This window comes from Electrona antarctica, assembly GCF_951216825.1.
Source record: "Electrona antarctica genome assembly, chromosome: 1".
NCBI classification, from domain to species: Eukaryota; Metazoa; Chordata; class Actinopteri; order Myctophiformes; family Myctophidae; genus Electrona; species Electrona antarctica.
Window position 1 is genome coordinate 24,631,657 of NC_136806.1, and position 21,230 is coordinate 24,652,886.

The 21,230-nt window shown below is 43.0% G+C and overlaps 1 protein-coding gene across 3 annotated transcripts; it reads right to left on the reverse strand.

Annotated features, from left to right (window-relative positions):
• Positions 1-174: 174 nt before the first annotated feature.
• kdm2ab (lysine (K)-specific demethylase 2Ab) lies at positions 175-21,076 on the reverse strand. Of its 3 annotated transcripts, none has more exons than XM_079501581.1 (23): positions 20,807-21,076; positions 20,212-20,252; positions 15,324-15,462; positions 14,693-14,771; positions 14,515-14,561; positions 14,101-14,279; positions 13,640-13,746; positions 13,445-13,538; positions 13,066-13,219; positions 11,666-11,781; positions 10,711-10,837; positions 10,273-10,526; positions 9,295-9,372; positions 8,827-9,090; positions 7,937-8,065; positions 7,729-7,818; positions 7,383-7,595; positions 7,068-7,097; positions 5,454-6,544; positions 3,987-4,150; positions 3,399-3,545; positions 2,708-2,923; positions 175-1,925 (listed from the first exon to the last, which is right to left on the reverse strand). In XM_079501581.1, the coding sequence occupies exons 2-23, from the start codon at positions 20,245-20,247 to the stop codon at positions 1,744-1,746; spliced, it is 3,936 nt and encodes a 1,311-aa protein (XP_079357707.1). In that variant the 5' UTR covers positions 20,248-20,252; positions 20,807-21,076; the 3' UTR covers positions 175-1,743. The 3 variants fall into 3 exon arrangements, with proteins under 3 accessions (XP_079357707.1, XP_079357706.1, XP_079357705.1); XM_079501580.1 differs by lacking the exon at positions 20,807-21,076 and adding an exon at positions 20,629-20,759 and having other exon boundaries at positions 7,729-7,815; XM_079501579.1 differs by lacking the exon at positions 20,807-21,076 and adding an exon at positions 20,629-20,758.
• Between the last annotated feature and the right edge of the window lie 154 nt (positions 21,077-21,230).

A 21,230-nucleotide genomic window follows, 5' to 3' on the forward strand; every position in this document is an offset into this window, starting at 1 on the left:
GGGATGGGGCGAGGGAAGGGAAAGGGAGAGCGCCTGCGATTAGTGCGATATATCGATAGGCTGTCATTTTTTAGAACAATCGCATTGAATACATTACAGACTTCATAGTTGTGACTGAAAAAACATCGATCAGAATTTTCTCCTCCACATTTAAATGACCACGTGATCGGCATAAACCTTTATTTAGCGTTTTTTATTTTTTTCTTGAAAAATAACACAACATAAAGTGAAAAAGCCTTCCGAAAATAATTACAATGCTACAGGATTTTTGTTGTATTCTAAAAGAGAACACATTTTTACACAAAAGTATATTTTTATATATAATATGTATATTCTTTTGAGGGATATGGCAAGGAGGGGTTTTCGAGGGAACAGAGAAATGAGAACCAAAATTGTACTCTACATTGCATTCGAGAAGAAAATGAAATTTTAGTAGAAGATACTCACATTTTTCAACAATGAAAAAACAAAATGCTATGTATCAAAGAGGGATGGGGTGGAGTTTGTTCTAGAATATCAACATTTTGTTCTAAAATGTATCTGTACAAAAAAAAAAAGCTTGGGAGTAATAGCACCTGAATTGTCATTAGTAGTAATTGAAGAATGCACCCTATATGTTACTGATAGCTCTTTGCCAAGCTTAACCACTTGAAACACAGCATCCATATTCCAAATCTAAAATTGTTCTCCAAAAATAGCTGATCTACAACCTCACATTGAGATTGTAGATCAGCTATTTTTGGCAAAGAAATGTGGTGTAGTGTCAAAATAATAATTTTAAAAAGGAAAATAAAAAACAATTATCCCAAGTACAGTTGCAACTCAGGTCTGTTTGACTGGGAATAGAGGTTTGAAGTGGTTAAAACCTTACAACCATTCCTTTATTTGGGTGTGGTTCTGTCACCAGTCTGATTGCCTTCTCACAATGCTCCTGTACCCTTGACAGTGTCTCCACCTCCAAATGGGATTTGGACTTTGCCTTCAGGTGGTCCCCCTATGCTTAATTGCTCAAACAAACATCCAATTATAAATTCAGCTAATAAACTGATAACGGTTGTAGCTGTGTTACTTGATATACATTTCACATTTGGTTGTGGGAACTGGGAAGGGGGGGATAATTTGTATGTACACTGGCATAAACCACAAAAGGCTTAGACCTCTCCAACCTTAACAAGCATGGCATCAAATTCCCTAACAAACATACCATATTTAGTTGCATTATACATACATTAGAGGACCAGCTGAACGCACCAAGCCACTCACAACTGAAAGACTGAGAAATTCCTGTGGTGGAAGAAAGTCTTGAACATCAGACCCGAGAAGGATAGGGACATTTTGTCATAAAGCACATTGAGCACTTGGTTACCCTCAATTTGCCTAACAGCTAATTCCTATGTCATGTCTGTGCTAGTAATAAAAACCCCAACAAAAAGCACATCCCAGTTTTATCATGCAGAGTCTGCTCCCAAACTCCGAAACTCCTGAGTCTCTTTATCAGTACTTGGAAAAACAAGAATTTTATACATCACTGAACAGAAAACCTTACTCCTGCCCTGATACTCCACCCAACACCAGCAACACCAGTACGTGAGTAAAGCGCTCCCCATTTATGCCCAGGCAGTTCCTCCACAGAGTACAGGTGCTCTGCATTTCCTCGCACCACTAAGAAGTCTTTGTCCTGTGTCACACAGGCTTCCCCCACACCCACACCTCAAGCACGCAGCGAGTCAGCAGGGGGGGGCTCTAGGATATCCTCTGGATCAGCATTTCTTCTGATAGGCAGTAGAGTGTGTTGACGGACAGCTCAGAGATGAACGCCTCACAGGCCTTACGGGAGACACCCTTGCATTCACGTAGGTCGAGCAAAGAGATGCAGGCGAGGCGGCGGAGGTACTTCAGACAGTTGTCCGTCAACTTATTGCAGCCTGGGAAAGGAGGATGGTGGAACAAAAAATACCAAGGAAGTCAATTCTACTCTAGTGACATTTCAATGGCCAGGGGCCAACGGATGTTTGTTAAATGAGTATTTGTGTTTGTTAAAAAAATGGTTAAAGCTCTATATTCTGATCTTTGCTTATCTCCATCTCATAAGCGTTTTATTGTTCCAGTTCCAATTTTGACAGAAATGTTGTTTCATCATGTTTGGACATGATGAAACAACATTTCTGTTTAACCCGAATCATGTATGGGTTCTCTCTCCTGAAAATGTATCGTCTGTTTACTAAAGAGCTAGATATATGGGGAGACCTCTATTTAGGGTTAGAGCTCGATAACCGATACCCGAAAAAATCCGATAACAAGCTTATTGAGTATCCGTTACCAATAAGCTTTTGGCTTATCAAGCCTGTTAACAAGCATAGCGGCCCATGACGACATGAGGCGATCACGATATAAATGTAAACACCCACGCTGGCATAAACATGTCGGTCTAAAAGTGATTCTGTTCTGGTTCTGTTCAGAATTTATTGTCTCCCGTCTTTTCACAAAATAATAGAAAATGCTCGATAAGACCCCGGCCAGATAAGCCTGATCAATAAGGTGCTTGTTATAAAAAAAAAAAATAACGAGCTCCATCCCTACCTCTATTACTGAATAAACATACAAATATACGGAATATAGAGCGAACACTTATTTGATCAAAAACATATCCCCTTTATTGCACTGTTAATCTCTTAATTAGATGTGCATGTTTGGGGTTATCTCTCACCTGCCAAGTGGAGCTCAGTGAGTGTGTTGCGGGTGGACGAGCCCACAGCAGTAAGCAGGTTAATCGACTGGTCAGTCAGGCTGGTGCAGTGGGAGAGGTCCAGTCGTGTCAAAAGGGGCATATGGCGGATCACCAGACGCAGGGTGGAGTCACCGATGTCTAGACCTGCCAGCCGGAAACATTGCATGGTCCGCAGTTGGCTACGGTTGTCACAGCCTGCATGGTGCAGAATGATGGAAGGGGGAAGGTAAATGAAGACGAAGATGTAAAAATGTGGGACAGGTGAGGGGGAAAAATTAAAAAGTAAAAACGATGGGTAGAAAGTAGTCGACTAGTTGTTTAACTACCTATTTTTTAAATAATATTTGTACATTTCAAAACTGTACATTGGTGACTATAATCTAGCATTCTAGCTGATCTTGAGGCCTACAAAAACAGGGGATTATACTTTTTTTTCTTATCAAATAGTCTAATAAACTAGTACCAACAAGGTCAACTAGTGGATTTACTAGTCGACTAGTTGAATAGTCGACTAGTTGCTTAAAGCCCTAGTAGAAAGTACGAGGAGAAAAAAGAAACCGTAGAAGACGGATTAAGTGTGGGACCATTTAATACTTTTAATACCATTTAATACTTAATTCATAGACACTCCACATACAAACCTTGGGCTCTGGGGCTACAATGGACTCACCTGGTGAGATGACCAAATCCCTGATCTGAGAGTCTTTAACCCCGTCAGACCACCGCAAGTCAAGCGAACGGAGGAGAGGACAACTGGGAGAACTGAGAGCTGAAATAGATGACCAGGAACAACCCGACAGCACCAGATCCTTTAGACCTGGAAACAACGGATTCAGCTCAGTCTTTACACAATAGTGTGTTAAAGGGTACTAGCAGTTGGCAAAATTGCTTTAATCCTTTAAGACCTTCCAATAACCCAAGGAAACCATGTAGATTGAATAGCAGCAGACATATCTCTATACACCCTAAAGGCTGCATGTGCAATTTCACGCGACCACGCCAAGGCGTGTCAGTCGCTTCCTGTCTGAAGAGGCCTTAACAGTAACAATGTTGGGTCCTTTTTCATTTTATGTACATTTCCCCACAAAGTTTAAGCACATTAAATGGATTTTAAATCAACTAAATGTCAAATTTAATTTTTTTATCCTTTGTTCCATTTGAAACAAACACTATCCGTCTACTAGATCTAAGTGGTCTCATGTTACACCATTTGTTTCACTTGGGCTTGGGGAAACGCTCTGTTTAAGATGCTCCATACCTGACAGACGTCCGATAAGCCAGCTGAGCTGTTTTTTGGAGATGTTTGTCCAAGACAGATCCAACGTGACTGGCTGTCGTTTGATGATGCCTGTCAGGGCCTGGGGGGTGATGGTGCGCATGATGCTCAGGTCGATCCGTGACCACAGCCGCTTGTCTAAGCACCTGAAGACAAACACCCAAAGAAGAGGAAAAGCATTGATCACTAATTTCTAGAAAAGCATGTCTCTAGTCTACGCTGAACTGCAGATGTAGAGCCTGGTAGTTATGTGACCCTAGTAAGCACAGTTAGCACACAACACTTTAGATCCAAAACAGTGTAGTGGACAAAGGTAGATAACCTAACAGAAGCAAGTCACTACTGAGGTACAAAAATAATTAAAGTGCTGGATGCTGGCCTTCCAGGTCATGCAGGGGCTATAGTCCACCACAGGGTCTTGGTTGGAAATCTTGGAATTGCATTATTTGTTGCTGCATTAGTGAAACCTACAGGTGGGTCAAGGCTCTGTAAGGAGCAGAACAGAGAGAATGTACTTGCACAGGACTACCTTTTACGCAGAGCCTTGGTTTCGACGGGCACTGATGGGACGCTTGTTTTACAGTGCCGGCTACTACTAGTAGGGCGGTGTTATATAACCTCACAAAAACGATGCCTAAATCTAACCACAACCTCAGTAAAACTAAACCTAACCCTAACCTATAAAACAAGCGCCCCCTCAGCGACCATAGACTCCAAGGCTCTGTGAAAAAGGTCATCCCATACTTGCACAGGCATTGACCTTATGCATACCGCGGCCATCTTGCCAGCAAGGTGCCAACTAGATGCAATTTCCCCATTGACAGCACATTCATCCAAACAAACAGAAAACATCAAACACACCAACATTGCAGCTTGATGAAAAGCTTGAATTATCCTCTTTCTATCTGCAAAGTGTTTGATTCATAAAACTCCACTGTAGACTTGTTATGAGCTACTTCCTATCAAGAACTTCCTTGCAGATGATTTATTTTCTCGTTTTTAGTAAAGCAACCTCCTGCTGCATCCTGCATTATGTGCAAATTCAAAACAGGTGGTGATTGATATCCAACGAGCACTCCCAAACTTGCAGAGAATTTCTTGACAGGAAGTAGCTCATAACATGTCTACGGTGGATTTTTATTAAACAAAAACTTGAACTCGAAAGAGATAATTCAAGCTTTCCGTTCAGATGCAATGTTGGTGACTTTGACGTTGTTTAATACAATTAGATTTCTATTTGGATGAATGGGCTGTCAATGGGAAGTTGCACCTAGGTGTATAAGGTCAATTGAGCCTTCTTGTTGACACTCCTACAGTCAGGTGAAAATCTGTATCAAGGAGGAATATGCCCCTTCACGGCACAGGCAAACTGTGGGTTAGCCATTGAAAAACAATAATGGATACATAATTGTTTATATATTTACAGTTCAGAGATTCTGAATGTCTTACCATTTGTACCAGTTCTTGCAGACAGCCATGCAGACACAGAGATCTGCTCGACTCAGGTAACGGAAGACAGACACCCACACCTCCCTTTCACAGCCGGGTTCACTCCCTCCATTTTCCCTGTCTGCCTCAGTCCCAGCTTTCTGCAGGGCTGACAAAGGAATGCGAAGAGGGTAAATCTGAGTAGAGGAAGAAGGAGCGCCATTGTTCATTTCAGGCCTGCATCTTTTAGGAACCTCCATCTTTTCATGATGGGAGTTGCGAGAGCGAGGGGGTGTGTGTCTGCTGCTGCGGGGTTGAGTGTGCTTGTCAGGATGTGAGGGATGTGGATTGGGGCCATGGCTTCTGATGGACCTGCGGGCAAGTGGCATAGTCTGAATGTGCCTGGCAGCAGCAGCCACACATTGTGGGGCGATGGCTGCTTCGAGTTTGGGAACGATGGCCGTAGGGTCCCGCTTAGCCTTGGATAGTCTCTGGAGCGTCACTTTCAGATAAGTCCCTTTCTCTGTGCCGTCCTTAACTCCCATCTGCCCACCCTGCTCCAGCTCCTCTTCGTCCTCCTCTTCTCCATTTTGGTTGGCTTCCTCGCTATCGTCCTCTTCTCCCCTTTCTTTGGCTGCCCGTCCTCCTCTCCTCGCTTGTGGCCGGTTCTCCTTATCAACTCCTCTTGCTCCGTTCTCTCTCCTTTCCTCCTCCTCCTCCTCACTGCTACTACTACTACTGCTGCTGCTGCTGCTGCTGCTACTACTACTAGTGCTGCTGCTACTAGTGCTGCTGCTGTTGTCCTCACTGTCGTCGTCTGCCATCTCTCTGCGGCTCTTCCCGCCTCGCGTCCCTCTCCCTGCTCCTCCCCCACGGAGTCTCACTCCTCGTCCCCTGCCTCTTCGAGGCTCTCCACAGGGCTCCAGTAGCAGGCTGGGGGAGGGCTGCTGCTGGATGGAAGCCGCACCTCCAAGGGAGCTGCGACACGGGGACCCATTCCCCAAACTGACCCCTCTGCCTTTGCCTCGAGACACTCTGCCAGTAGCGGAGTGCAATCGGGACAGGATCTTGGAGCCCACTTGCCTAGGGGATCGGTCTAGACCTGCCTGCTTCTGTTGTGATAAGAAAAGGGAAAATAATGTGAATGACATAAGGGAGATAGTAAGCATGGACCTTTAAGTTTATACTCTGCTGTGTGATAATGCACCCTTCTCAAAAACGTGGCATAACAGGATACGTACAGCTGCAGCTAATAAAATAAATGTTTTATTTAGGTGTACCAGTCAGCAAGCATGTGCTATTGACTAATGTCAGTGCTTTCTCTTTGGCATAACTAAATAAAAAAGGATTCATTAATTGCAGCTGCTTTACCCTGCTATGACATGACATCTGCCTGCAGCAATACACAAAATACTATTCACAACTGTGATACAGGTGCGAAGGTGCCCTACTTACTAGGTTTTCTAATAATTTGTTTTTTACGTAATAACGCTTACGCTGACACTTAATGAGACAGTCAACATTGATACCATAATACATGCATATTATGTAATATTTTAAACCAAATTTACAGAGGCTTTAAGCCACAGCAAAGTTGTGCTACATGATCTTTGGAAACATATGGGCATTGCTTACCAACAAGAGTTTACTGCGCTCCAGTTTTATCTGCAACGAAAACAAAAGGATGAGGATAGTGATGAGCAAGACATCCATACAAGCTTGTATTGTTAAAGTATAATACTGCAGTTTTCTGTTGTCCTTGCCGTCGAGGACTGAATAACAGACGGGCGAACACCCCAGGTTTGTGCCGGTGTTCTCAGAACTTTTGTTGGCAGTCGATTCACGTGCGTCTAAACACACAAACCCTCTTTCATTTAGAGTAGGCTCCCACCCCTAAACATTTGCATGTCTGCATCCTCCAATCTCTCATTATCACACGCCATCCCTCACCCTCTTCCTCCTAAATGAGTCCTCCAGAGCGCTAGCTCTCTTGCGGTTCTGTTGATGCTGCAGTAAAAGTCTCTGGGAGGGCGGGGGCACTGTGCTTCTGGACGAGCCTCTACCGCGTCTGCCTCTTCCCACGCCGATGCCCTCCCGATGGACACGCTTGGACGGCCGCGACTTTGTCATCCCTGACCTCACACTGCCCTCATCGCTGGAAGACTGGACCAGGAGGAGACAAACAGCGAAAGAAAACAAAGGTCACTGTCAGAGTCAAAGTAAATCACAGTTTCAATCAAAACAAGTTAAGCAAGAAAGAAATATCATGAGTAAAAACATAAAAATGGTGGTCTACCTCTGAGGCAGATCCTTTATCCTGGGCACATTTGGGACATTCCCAGCAACTGGGCAAAGCCTTGTTTATCTTCCCCTCACCAGACCCCTGCTATAAAAGAGTTATAAAACAGCTGAAACATTTAAACAGCTGTGGCAGACACACCCAACAGCACCCGGTTCCTTATACTGCAAGTGCATTACCTTTCATATGACAGAGAATTACTAACCTTGATACAGTCAGGATGGGTGATTTGGGCACAGCTGGAACACTCCATGAGGGTGTGAGTAGAAGGGTCAGACTCCTCAGGTTCACCATGACCGCATATGGCACACCGCGCTGTGTTAGGCAACGCGGGCTGGGGAGATGAGATATATCTATCAGTACCTAGTACAGGTAACAATAAGAGCGAACATTGCAACCTCATTTGTCAGCTTATGTGGCTAGCAATAATGTTCAGAAGTTATGGTTTAATGACTAGCCGAATTGGCTTTCTATTTGAAAGGGCCCAGTGCTTCCTCAGCCAATCATTCTGTTCCATACCCTCGGGGTATGGGATTTAAACTCCTGCACGTTTTTACAGTATATGGTTGCAACAAGCAGTGTTGAAATCAAGATTATGTACTCTGGTTGCAGTAATGTAAACGTTTGTTTGTAAACAAATGGTTTGTTTGTTTGCAAAGCTGTGTTCACAATCTTTGTTTGACATTCTACACACAGTAGCACCGCCCTCTAGTGCCGGGCATCGGCTTTGCGTGGAAGAGGGATGAGTAGAGCTATGAGATTGACAGGTGTAACTCATCCATGTTATTGGTTGAAATTGGTCCAGACCTGCCAAACTAATCACACATTGTTGTTTTGGTTGGTTGGGATTTTTTTTTTTGCATCTACTACCTTGTCTCCATTATGACCATGCTTTAAAAGTGTGAAAACCATATTTTCATTTCAGTTAGTTAGGAATTCCCTCCGACCTGCTATTGTTAGCTGACACTAAATTGGTTGACGATAGCCAATATTATATATATATATGATCCAACAGAAGGGTGCACACGCACACACGCACACGCACACGCACACACACACACACACACACACACACGACATTAGGAAACAACTCACTGCCAGACACTGTCTCATGACACAGCTCTTCTTCATGCGGCCCGGCCCGCCAAACTTCCTCATGTCGATACAGTATTGGCAGTTGCCGCACTCCTTTCTACGGCAGGCGGCACAGATCTTACACCTCACCCGCCGTCGCCTCAGAGCGGAGATTGAGGAGGAAGCCTTGACGGGCCGTGAGTGCAGGGGCTTGTGGAGGGTGTTCCCAGGCCGAGGACGGTAGAGGACCGCTGGAGGAGGCGTGGGAGGCTTGTACCAAGATGGCTGTGTCGAGGGGGGGGATAAAGACACAAACAGTCATACACACAAACCAAAAGAGGTTCACGGGAGTAATGATACCATTACTCAACAGATTGAACCTTAAAAAAAGAAACCTTAATAAAAATATGAACTGCCAATGGTAAAGCTGTGAGACAAGTCTACCTAACATTCTGTTAACTCACGCTTGAATGTGATGATTAAACTCACCCTTTTGGGCCATTTGACAATGGGCTCTCCAGTGTAGGACAGTTTAGGGTTATCATCAGAGTGCTCAATCAGTACAGTCTGAACAGGACAGGAGATGGAGAGGAAGGAAGAGAAGCATATTATATCAGTAACATGACACATTAGTCAGAACATGTGGTAATCAACAATGTTTGACTTCAACGAGTGTTTTACATTTATTAAATAATCCATATTTGAAGCACATGGATGTGCCTCGAACCTTTCTGGGGTAATAATAATAACTTTATTTATATAGCACTTTTTAAAACATGCGTTACAAAGTGCTGAACAACAGTTAATAACATCACATCATAGCAGCGTAATAATACAAGAATAAAATAAAAACAGATTAAGAGAAGCCTAAGGAAATAAAGTACTAAACAAGAAATTAGGTCAACCTACACAATAAACAATTATTAAAGTGCAGGTGTCAAGTGACTTAAACAGATATAAACATACATTACAATTATGGGAAAGCTTTCCTGAATAGATGGGTTTTTAAAAGATGACAAAGAATTTGCCTTTCTAATTGTCAGGGGTAGGGCGTTCCACAAATGATGCGTAGCCTGCGGAGTTGGTTCAGTCAGACATACTCGAGGGGGTTCATGCCATGCTCAAAGGCGCATACTATACTCAAGGGGTTAACATGCTGCATTACTATTACATTATTTATGCTGCATAGTGACTAAGCGTGTCACACGAACTTGTAAGAGGGCCTCCTCCGAGGATCTCAAAGAGCGGTGGATTATAGGGGGGGAGCAGATCCTTAATGTACTGGGGGGCAAGACCATTCTGGGCCTTAAAAGCTATTCAAAGTATTTTAAAATCAATTCTAAAACCCACAGCCAGCCAGTGGAGAGTGGCCAGGATGGGAGCGATATTGGCACGTTTTCTGGTGTTGGTCAGGAGCCTACAAAATAGGGTACAAAATAGTCAGCAGCCCTGCCAAGTGCTACATACCCGCATGTCCAGGAGCAGGGCTGAGGCGTCTTGGATTCCATCTGGAAGACACTTCTTGTTGGATGGCAGTTCCTCCAGCTTCCCCAACAGGTTCCACAGGCCCTCCAGTTCTAAGGGGGTCAGCTCATGCCGAGGTTTGACGGCAGAGTCTGGTTTTGCCTCATCCTCCTCTTCTTTCTTGATATCTTTGTCATCTTTGTCAGAGTCACTTGGGTCATTCCCATTGTTGGCCTGAAACTCTTCACGGGTCAGGCCTGTGAGAAAGGAGGCAGGGACAGTTAGAATTAAAGCTAATTTCAGTTACTTTTTGAAATAATGTTAATTTAAAAAAAAGAGAGAGAGATACTAAAGAAGACGGTAATGTTTGTGAGTGTGTGTGTGTGTGTGTGTGTGTGCGTGCGTGCGTGCAAGACAAATTGTGTTTGATTAGGTCCTCACCTATGCCTAGAGAACATTTCTGAAACTCGGGGGTCAGGTGGGAGATATTGGTCAGACAGTAGTGGTATCTCTCCAGGACGTACCAGCACATCTCATAGTAGAAAGGGTAACGAAACTTAGCTGGCACCTATACAGAGAAGAAAGTCTTAATAAACTTGATAATCACAGATTCAACAAGTAAGGCTGGGGAAAGACCACATCTATTGATACAAAAAAAGTAAAATCAATTCTTGCATGAATAAATAACTTTTGCACACCAATATTCTTGTCACTCCACATATTCTGGCTATGGTTTTCCTTAATAACTGTTGACATACACCAACTGCAGTTATTGCAGCCCTGTGGCCAAAGTAAGCCGCTGAGGCGAATTACTTAGATTTTGACCCGATTTATCACCAAGCCCTAACCATGACATGGTCAACTTTCACTTATTAGTTCAACGTCACCAATAAAAATAACTATTATTCATCCAACATTTTTTAAATACATATGAGCGGTGCCTAGCTGCTCCAATGAACAGCTAAGTGTGTCCGTATGTATGTCTCCATGTCTGTTTGAGTACGAACAGCTGCAATAACGCTGGGTGACCTAAAGTTGCACTGTTGGGCAGCGTGGCCGTGTCTTATGTCTCTATGCATGTGGCTATATGTATGTCTGTTCAGCCCACACGCCCACCCACACCCACACCCACACCCACACCCACACACACACACACACACACACACACACACACACACACACACACACACACACACACACACACACACACACAGGTCGGAGTTTTTAAAATCACATTCACAATCTCAAAATAAATTGTGCTTGGTATAACTTAACTTTAACACAGACATGTTAAGATAGGCACAGAATAAATATGGAGAATACAATACAAAATGTTCTCAATTACAATTACTTGAGGATGGGAAAAGCCTATGTGTGTGTGCGCCTGCCTCCTTACCCGTGTGCGGTCCTCAATGCTGTAGATGTTAAGCTGCATAGGGATGTTAAAGCTATGGAGGAAATTCCCCCCAAAGACCAGGGTGTCCTGTGGGGTGTAAACTGCATGGATCCAGCCTACAACACAGATAACAGTGGTGGGGGTGAAGAGATAGACAATGCTAAATAAACAATAAAATGACTTGAGTATATACAAACCATTTTCCCTTTGTCCTGTAGCAATTGTAGCAATTAAGGAGTTTGCCGACTAAACAAGTAAGAAAATGGCTATGCACAGCCACCTTGCCCACAGTCTGATGCAATTGTATACTGCGTATAATTGCGAAAGATTTTCAGAAAACCCCTAAAAATAAGAGGATATGCATATATTGGGTCCATTCTGAGATCGCTAAAAGTTGTTTCACCTGCTGATCAGGAGCTGTGGGATTATCCATTAAATGTTCATTTAAATGTTTATTTCAATGGACCAGTTTGATGCTTTGAATTACTATAGCCACATTAAAAATCAGACCTGTCTGAAGTGAGTGGTGCAACAGCGCCCCCTGTTGGCAGGTACCCTAAACATACCGGTACATACTCTACATACAGACAGACGGACGGACAAAGCTGGGCATTGGAGTGCTGCACCCTATGGTTGCACCACTCAAAAATAACACCAATTTTGCGAAGTGCTTTACAGTGCAATAAAGAAAAGAAAATCACACTAGTGTGACGTGACTAAAAGTGAGGGGCGCCTGGTAATGTTTTTTAACTGCTGTAAACAAACATAAAGTCTATAGACTTGGATGCCAATGCCATAATTTCAAAAGCCAGACGTTGGAGGGCCTAGCTGCCCTCAAAAATAAAAGCAAAGCCATAAAATAACATAACACAGAACTGGAAAACTGCGGACTAGGACGAGCCTTTCCTGAATCCACAGTGACAGGCTTCATTCTTCAGGGTAGGCTACACTAGACTCGAGCCTCAAAACACTAACATCATCCGCTAGATTTTATGACGGACGAATGTTTTGGAGGCAGTGTGTAAACCTGATTGACAGAACGTGTTAATTTAAACATGCAACAATTGTGGGTGAAAGAGTTCAGTGTGCAAGCTGCTGTAATCCAAGTCAGGAAATTATGAAACCTGTAAACTGTTACATAAAACAATTTCTTGGTTAAAAGTCATTCCTAGAGATTTATAGTCAACTAGCTTGACTATATTATTTCCAATCAATTTCCAGCTAAAACTAAGATCAGCCCACACACGATGGTCACCATGGTGTGCGTTTCAGTTGGCATCAAACCCTGCTCCCTACTCAAATTATTTATTGTTATGATCACGTCCATCATAAACATTTATGGGATTCATGAAAAACTAGAACATTTTAAGCTGCACCTATGTATGTGGGTGCATGCTTACCTGATGGAATCATGAAGGTAAAGCCCTGCTTGAGTTCTATCCTCTGGCAGTCAAAGCACTTGTCCCCAAGGAAGATGTCTCCCTGTTTTCCTGACAACACCCAGTTCTCATACATCTCCAGGTTCTGGGGGGTGGGAGGTATCAGCCAAAACACCTGCAGAGGTCCGGGGTTAAAACATTACATAATACATAATGCTGGGGTTTGCAAAGCCAAAAATAAGCAGCAACCATAATTGTTGAACCCGCCTTGACTGGAAGGTACAAAGCCACAATGGCCAAGTCCACCTCACATTAGAAGTTACTTCAGTGAGTGACCTTGCAGTAACTAAAAACATCTAGTCAAAAGTACCGTCCAAGTAGCAAAGGGGTCTTAACTGACCTTTTCTCCTCGCAGGATGTGGTACCAAACTGATGTACCCCCAAAATCAATGTGGAAATCTGTGAAGCAGCCCTGCACACTCATCAGACAGTACCTGTATAACAGAGAGAACCACAGAGAAAAAGATGGAGAATGCTGTGGAGGACTGGGTGGGTGTGATCAAACAAAAAACTATGAAGTCTTTGCTATGCTTACTTCTGCACTTTGGGATAATGCATATCTATGATGGCATTAGTGGAGTCTCGCTGTCTCTCCTTGAGGTGCCGGGGCCACATGTTATCCACCCAGTCGATGAGGTCCACCTAGGTGATTTAATTAGCAGATTGAGGTGATAAAATAAAATACCAGGTTCTCAGAACACGTACCTGCATATTCATAGAACCATATAAATGTCTGACATCCATTTCAACCATGATGGCGTCCTAACACTGCATCAGCAAATTTGCCAAACTTTATTTGACCTCCCCTGCTCACCTTAGTTACTGTTGCTATGCCTGTCAAACTGCATTGTTTTGTAAGCAGGAGTTAATACCCAAGCCAGAACATTTTAGGGATCGCTCATTTTGGTTCAAATGTTATTGGAATGTACTACAAATAAACTTGCCACACACGTTTTTGTGCATACATTTTCTGCATGTGAATGTGCATACTCTCACCGAAGCAGGCCGCTTGACCAGGTTCTCCAGCTTGGTGTGGCTGAACTCCAAACTAATAACGTTATACAGCTTTTCGCGCTCTGAGGGTGGTGTCTCATAGTAACGTCGCCACTGAGCCATTGACATCTCGATGCCCTTCTGGGTGTTCACATCCATCACGTCCACGATACGCCGGCTACCTGTGGGAGAACACAACACAATATTTTTTTTTAAAGACACTTGCATTTGTTTGGCAATGATTTGATATAGCAGAACTTTAAATGTATGTGTGTGTGGGTACTGTAAGTATAAGATACTATAGAAAAGTGCCAAATGCAGCATATGATATATAAATTGCAATCTATGTGGCTATGAAAATTAAAAGGAGTTAATTGTGTTCATTTCGAGAACACATAGCTGATAGGATCAACTTACCAACAAACAACTTGACATCGCTCACACTGAAATCTGAGTCCGGCATTCTGAAAGAATAATGATATTTTCAAGTCAGATCTTTACCATTTCTCCATCAGAGTAACACATATTGCAAGTTATATGGTTTACACACAGTTTCCCAACAACAATGAAAGAAAAATATGAGTGAGAAACGTACTCTATGCCAAGGCCATCTGGCTTCTCGAAGACAATGGGTTCCCTGAGACCTTCCCTCTGAATGTACTCAAATGTGAAGTCTAGAAACAAGACACAAAGATACAGCCATAAAGAACATATTTTTTGATATACAACATCAAGTACACGTTTAAGCAATATTACACTAGAGGGTGTGGTTTAACGTGATTGCCACACCAGTAATGCGGTCAGGAACGAGACGTAGTAGAGTTCCGCAAGCATCACTGAAGTGGCAATAATCACGTTAAAACACACCCTTGAGTGTAATATTGCAATCATACAACAGTTACCCTTAAAACTAAGAAAATTGCTGAAAAAACATTTTTAATGACTGATGTAGTCACTACGATCACAAATGTCCCAAGAAACTAGCTAGCCTAGCCACCGAGTTTGCTACGCTTTGGGAAAACAGAGCAGCTGAATTCTTTGTTTTGATTAGTTGTGGAGTGGTGCTCGTTTGAACCTTTCAACCAATCAGATTGCTTGCTCGAAACGACCTGTTGTATAATAATGTATAAACAGTGCAAGTTCTCTTATAGCATTTGGAATAGAGGTGCTTTATTAAAACTATAGAGAAATTAATCTTAATTCATGGTTATTGGCCTCAATCTCACCATTGCCATCCATGCGTTTGACCATTTCAGAGTTGAATCTTTCACAACACAGCTTTTCCTCCAGGTCAAACGTCCGCTTCCCATCAATTTCATCATCTGAGATTCCATCGTCCTGGTAACGCCGCCGTGTGCCTGTGCGCTAGCAACATAAAACATTTGTATGTTAAGTCAGAACTGGGAAATATATAACCGCACTCCTGAAGAGACACTTTCTTCACAATCACATTTGTTTCACAACATACTTCCATCTGGGATATCTGTAGCCCAATCGCTGAAGAAAGATTTTTTTCAAGCTACTTGTCAGGGGATTGGATGGGACCGTCTGTCAATCATATTGACGTGTCTACATGACGTATGGTAGCTGCACCAGCAAGAAAGTAAACAACCTCCGCGAACGTCAAAAGTCTTAACGAACACCTGATTGACTAGGGTTTGACTGGATAGCAATAGGGGGGGGGGGGCTGCGTGGAGGTGTGACTTGTAGTCCAGGAAAGAAGTGAGACCATATTTTCATGAAATTTTGTTCATGAACATGGCACCATGACTAAAATATCTAAAAATGTTACACACAAACCCCCCAGGAAAGTGTTTCTTGTGTCCTAATCATTAAAATAACATCTGGTTGCAAAAGGGGTGAAGTGGCCCTTTAATGTTTGTAGTCAGGGCTCGACGCTTAGCATTTTTCCAAGTAGCACGTGTGCGACTAAGTTGAAAAATCTAGTAGCACACAAATTATTTTAGGAGCACGATGAAAAGTTATCAAAAAATGTGTTTGAGGGCCCTCCTATATACTGCTTTAGTCCCCACACGTCTCAATATTTGCCATTGACAATGAACAAAGAAATTAGGTCAAAATTCCGCTAAATATGACGTAAATTCACACACATATTATATATATATATATATATATATATATATATATATATATATATATATATATATATATATATATTTTAATTTTTTAATTTCTATTTTTTTTAATACTTTACTTATAAAAAAACCTGGCAACCCGCACCCCGCGGTCATTTTCCGCTAACCTGAGCGGGGCTCCCTCAAGGGGCCAGTGAGGCTATTCAACGTTGAAGGTCTGGGTCCTAGTGGTAGGAGGAGGGACTACAGGCGGACCCGTGGATTCATGACCGGGAAACCCCGTGCAGCTGGGCTTTAACATTGAGCGCTCGGTTGCATACGTCACTCCGGACCTCAAAGTTGAGGTCCGGAGGAGGGACTTCCGGCAGTCTTCCGGGTGCTTCAAAACGCCACTGAGCAACTTCCACTGACATGAATAGCTGGGGGGGCGGAGCTTCGCGCCAGATCAGTCTCTATCCTTTCATATACTCTATGGGCTCCCTAGCCTGCTGGAGGGGCTCACATCATCCCATGCACCCTCGAGAGGAGCCTACCAATGTGGTCTTGTGGAGCTTGATCACCTCCTCCTCCTCCTTTCCCCAAATTGCCAATCCCAATAAATCCAAAAGTAGCCTAGTGTGAATACTTCCACAGCCTAATTACTAAAGGATAAACTATCAGTCTTCTCCAAAATCTGTCAATCTTTGTCAACTCAGCACGTGTTGACAACGCATTGTAAACAGAAACAGAAGCCGTGTGTGTGTCACACCAAAAGTGGTGACCTATAGAATCCTGTACATATAAGCATCACGCAATCGTCACCCCTACACAGCTGTCATTAATTAATGGTCTTGACTTGATTGCCTATGCGTTCAAGTTATATAGGGTGAAAACCGTGAAATGCACAGGCTCATCGCTGCTGGCTGCCACTGCAGGCAACATGCACATTTCCAAGAAAGTTTCAGGGCACACTACTTTGTCTAACAATGTGGATTATAGTTTGCTCACTTTTCTGCTGGTCAATTTGAGAAAAAGGGTAAGGACTGGAAAGCTCTCTCTTTCTCTATATCTCTCCCTTTCTCTCTGTCTCCCTCCCTCGCTGGGGTGAAGACGTGTGTGCTCTCTCGCTCTCTCTCTCTCTCTCTCTCTCGCCTCCCTCTCTGGGGGGGGGGGGGGATTAGTTGCGCTGCCTTCGACAGTGCTATACTTCTCCAGCAGCGGAGAGAGGGACACATTATTTTGGATGTAAACTGCGTAACTTTTAGCTTTAAAGATCGGATTCTGTAGTCGCACCGGTGCTACAAAGTGAATTTTACAACTCGCACGGTGATATTTTAAGTCGCAAATGCGAGTACCTAGTCGCACTGTAGAGCCCTGTTTGTAGTGCTAAAATCCGGAAGTGAATTAGTAAAGGGTTCCCTTGCCCAATTTCAGATGCTTTTCAAGGTAGACAGAAGCACATATCTGTGGTCAACACAGGCTAATTAAAGTTTAATGTTTTGTTCCATGACATACTGTAAATTACAGCCATTATGGCAACCATATATTTTGAAGAATTATATTCCTCTTTAACACTAATCCTACTATAAATGCGCCACGTCTCTGCGTTCGTACGTGTGTGCGTACGTGTGTGTACGGTTGTAATGCACGTAACTCGAGAACCGTTTGACCCACCGACTTCACATTCGACACACGCGTTCCACACCCCCACAGGGAGTGCAGTGCCAGATATCGAGTCGGTCGGACCCACGGTTCTCCAGAACCACCACAAAAGGCTCTGGGCAGGCTCTGCCAGTGGGCCTAATGAGGCCAACTCTTTTCACCTGGGCCAGGCTCTGCCCGTGGGCCTAATGAGGCCAACTCCTTTCACCTGTGCAATTTCCAGCCTCTGCCAATTGAGGCTCAACTAATCAGGCTCTGCCCGTGTGCCGAATTGATTGCCAAGTACACTTTTCAGTTTGCAGTCTTCACACACACACACACACACACACACACACACACACACACACACACACACAGATCTCCATGTGGGACACTGGCTGACAGTTAAAACGGGTGCTATCTGCTATGACCGTGATCGTTCCCAAGTAGGCCAGTGGCCGACTGCGACGGGCACGTACAGGTCTAGTTATGCTAATGCCGTGTATACATATATCAAAACCACGGTGTGCCTTGGACGTGTATACCTGGCATCTTTAGGTCCTTTTTATTGATATCAAACCATATTATAAAAATATTTTAAATGAATGCCTTTCCTTCTTCAGCGCACCTAGACCGTTTTAGCGCATGCACACTTGTTTATGGGTTGCCAAAAGTGGCTCATAACTCAAAATCTACGGCACTCTCCATGGTTTTGACCGAAATTGCAATGTTCCGTCTTCATTTCTGACTTTAGCAAGCATCTTGTTTGGAATATTGGGGAACTTTTTTTTATTATTTACACACAACTCCTCTAAGTTATATTAATGACTAAGTTCAATGTTGAAAATGAGTGGTATTCCCTTATTTCAAACAAAACCCAATGCATAAATTGGAAATCTGTAGTGGGAACCCATGGCAGCAGTAAGTTCCTAGCTGGCCTCTAGAGAGACATCATCCCTGTAGCACACTAGTAATCAGAGATTGTGCAAGCATCATGGCAGGTTTCTATCTTCTCACCTATCAACGTTAAAAGCGTACATTTGTGCCACATTGAATATTTCACAATTCAGACAAAGCCAAAACACATGATCAGACAATCAGTCAAACGTCAATGTTGAAAATATCACCACCACTGCTTGTCTTTATGTCCCATATAAGTTATATAGACCAATAGCACATACAAGCAAGCAGAAGCAGCTTGGAGATGGTTGTGTTGCAATAAGAATTAACTGTGAACTCAAGATAAACGGATAAATTACAGCTGTCAAATGGTGAACTGTACAAACAAATCTACTCATGGAGGGGAAAAATGATATGATATATCATGATATTATGTAATGTAACACAAAAAGAAAATACCAATTACATTCAAGCACGACTAATTGAGTTGAGTTCTAGTTTAAAGTCCCGTGAATAGCTTTTGCCTTCCACACATGGTTAAAAAAGGGCTCACGAGACTTAATTAAGTCTTAGGGTTAAACAGTTCTTTTTTTTTTAATGAAAATCAAATCAGAAACAAACAATTGAACTTGAGAACTGGAATACATGATCAGTCAACCAGCTACTCAACAGTTCATGTGGAAGCCAAACAATAAAGCATTACAAAAGCAGGGGTTAATCTTCCCACACATACGCGCCCCCCTCCCTACTACTCTCCTTCACCCTATGTGCTGGCTTGGCTAGACACTAGACAGATGGATAAAGTGCAACGCCCCCACCCTCAAATCTCCCTGCCCCCATCGCTTCCACTCAACCGATTATTTAGGCTTGGATGCCCATTATACATGAATTATTGCCAGATCTGCAAAATATACAGCAACATAGTTAACGTATATTGAACAAGCACATTATTTAAAATGTTTTAACAGAAATGAAAAAATGGCATTATATAAAACAAATATAAAACAATAAATGATTGAGTACACTTTGGCTATATGGCATTATATTATTCTTCAAGCAAAGGCACATTACATTATTGTCTATACATCGTATTATTGCACGTAAATGTGCGTTTTATTTTTAACTTTTCCAAATTTGTAATAATAAAATGTCACTGTAGTACAAAGAGGGGGCGATATCTCAACTCTCTCTAAAACACATTAATCATGGACAGAAAGGTAATGTAAGGTCAGCGAAATGTATAGTGGGGTCTGAGAGTGAACTTGAACTTGATCTGACACTGCAGCTGGACAGGTTCATTAGTTCACAGTGAATTTGGCGTTTCATTTGAAGCAGTCCCTCCATGACACACCGTCACAATACGTTGTGTAGGCTCACTACTAGGCTGGTATGGTGCTTTGTCTTAATCCTTGACCCACAAGTGCAACACACATCACATCGCAAAACAATGACAACTGTAAACAGTGTCACAGTTACTACTGCTGCTGGGCTTACTCACCAGGCGCTTGCTGTAACGTGTATGCGGATCATCCATGATCACTAGAAGGAAACCAGAGTTCCGTAGGTTAGCAAGATACACTGCGTAGCCAAATGGGAAAAAAATACAGTTTGATAGTATACCAAATAGACTAGCTAGCTGGCTAACGTTGTCTTAGCCTGGATAAGCTAGCTCTAGTAAGCACAAATAAAACACACTGGTACATAACACACACACACACACACACTAATTCAGTTTAAACGGTGAGGAGAATATTCGCAGCTAATATTAAGCTCAGTAGCAATTTAGCAAATGTAACTATGATGCTAACACAAACTAGCAGAGGCGTTAAGCCTAGCGTATATACCCCACCGCGCGACCGTTTATAGCTCGACAAAAATGACGCAAATTTTTTAAATGGAACAAGCGGCGACCCACTTTTTTTGGTCAGCTGAAAGTGACGTTACGTCATTTTCGACGCGCGACGACAACACGGCCGTGTGTGACGAAATAGCTCTTGTTGTCTTGGGAGTCGGACTGACTGCTAACGTTAGCATGAAGCTAGCTGGCGTTCGGTTCCATCCAACGGTTGTTAGGACTGCTCTTCATCCCCTACCTCTCTGTGATGATAAGTCCTCTCTCGGGGCCGCTGGTGGTCAGTGATAGTATCCCTGGGTCCCAATTAAAGCTCTTCTGTATGGACTCTCAACGGAGTTTCTCCCCATGTTTTCTAAACCACCGCCTGTGTTATCACTGTTATCGTTGTTATTGTTCGATAAAGTTCCAAGACGATCAGCTTCGAGCCGCCATTTTCAGATAGGCTCAACACAAAACGCACACAAACCCCGAGGCGCATGAATAATCCGCCCCCTATTTACAACCACCGACCAATCATAGACACAGATATCAGAATAGTACATTTCTGATTGGATAAAATGTGTGCTTTCGGGGGGAGGGGTACACTAGGGGATAACCCTAGGGTCCCGATTTTAAAGCAAATGTTATTGGGGGAATAAATAAATACATGTATTTATTTTATT

What these genes read in the sequence shown, in the direction of transcription:
- kdm2ab (XM_079501579.1), bottom strand. An exon ending in CAAACGCATGGATGGCAATG is followed by an intron (nt 14,772 to 15,323) that starts GTGAGATTGAGG and finishes TCTTGTTTCTAG; the next exon opens with ACTTCACATTTGAGTACATT. An exon ending in CCCATCCTGACTGTATCAAG is followed by an intron (nt 7,819 to 7,936) that starts GTTAGTAATTCT and finishes ACTCTTTTATAG; the next exon opens with CAGGGGTCTGGTGAGGGGAA.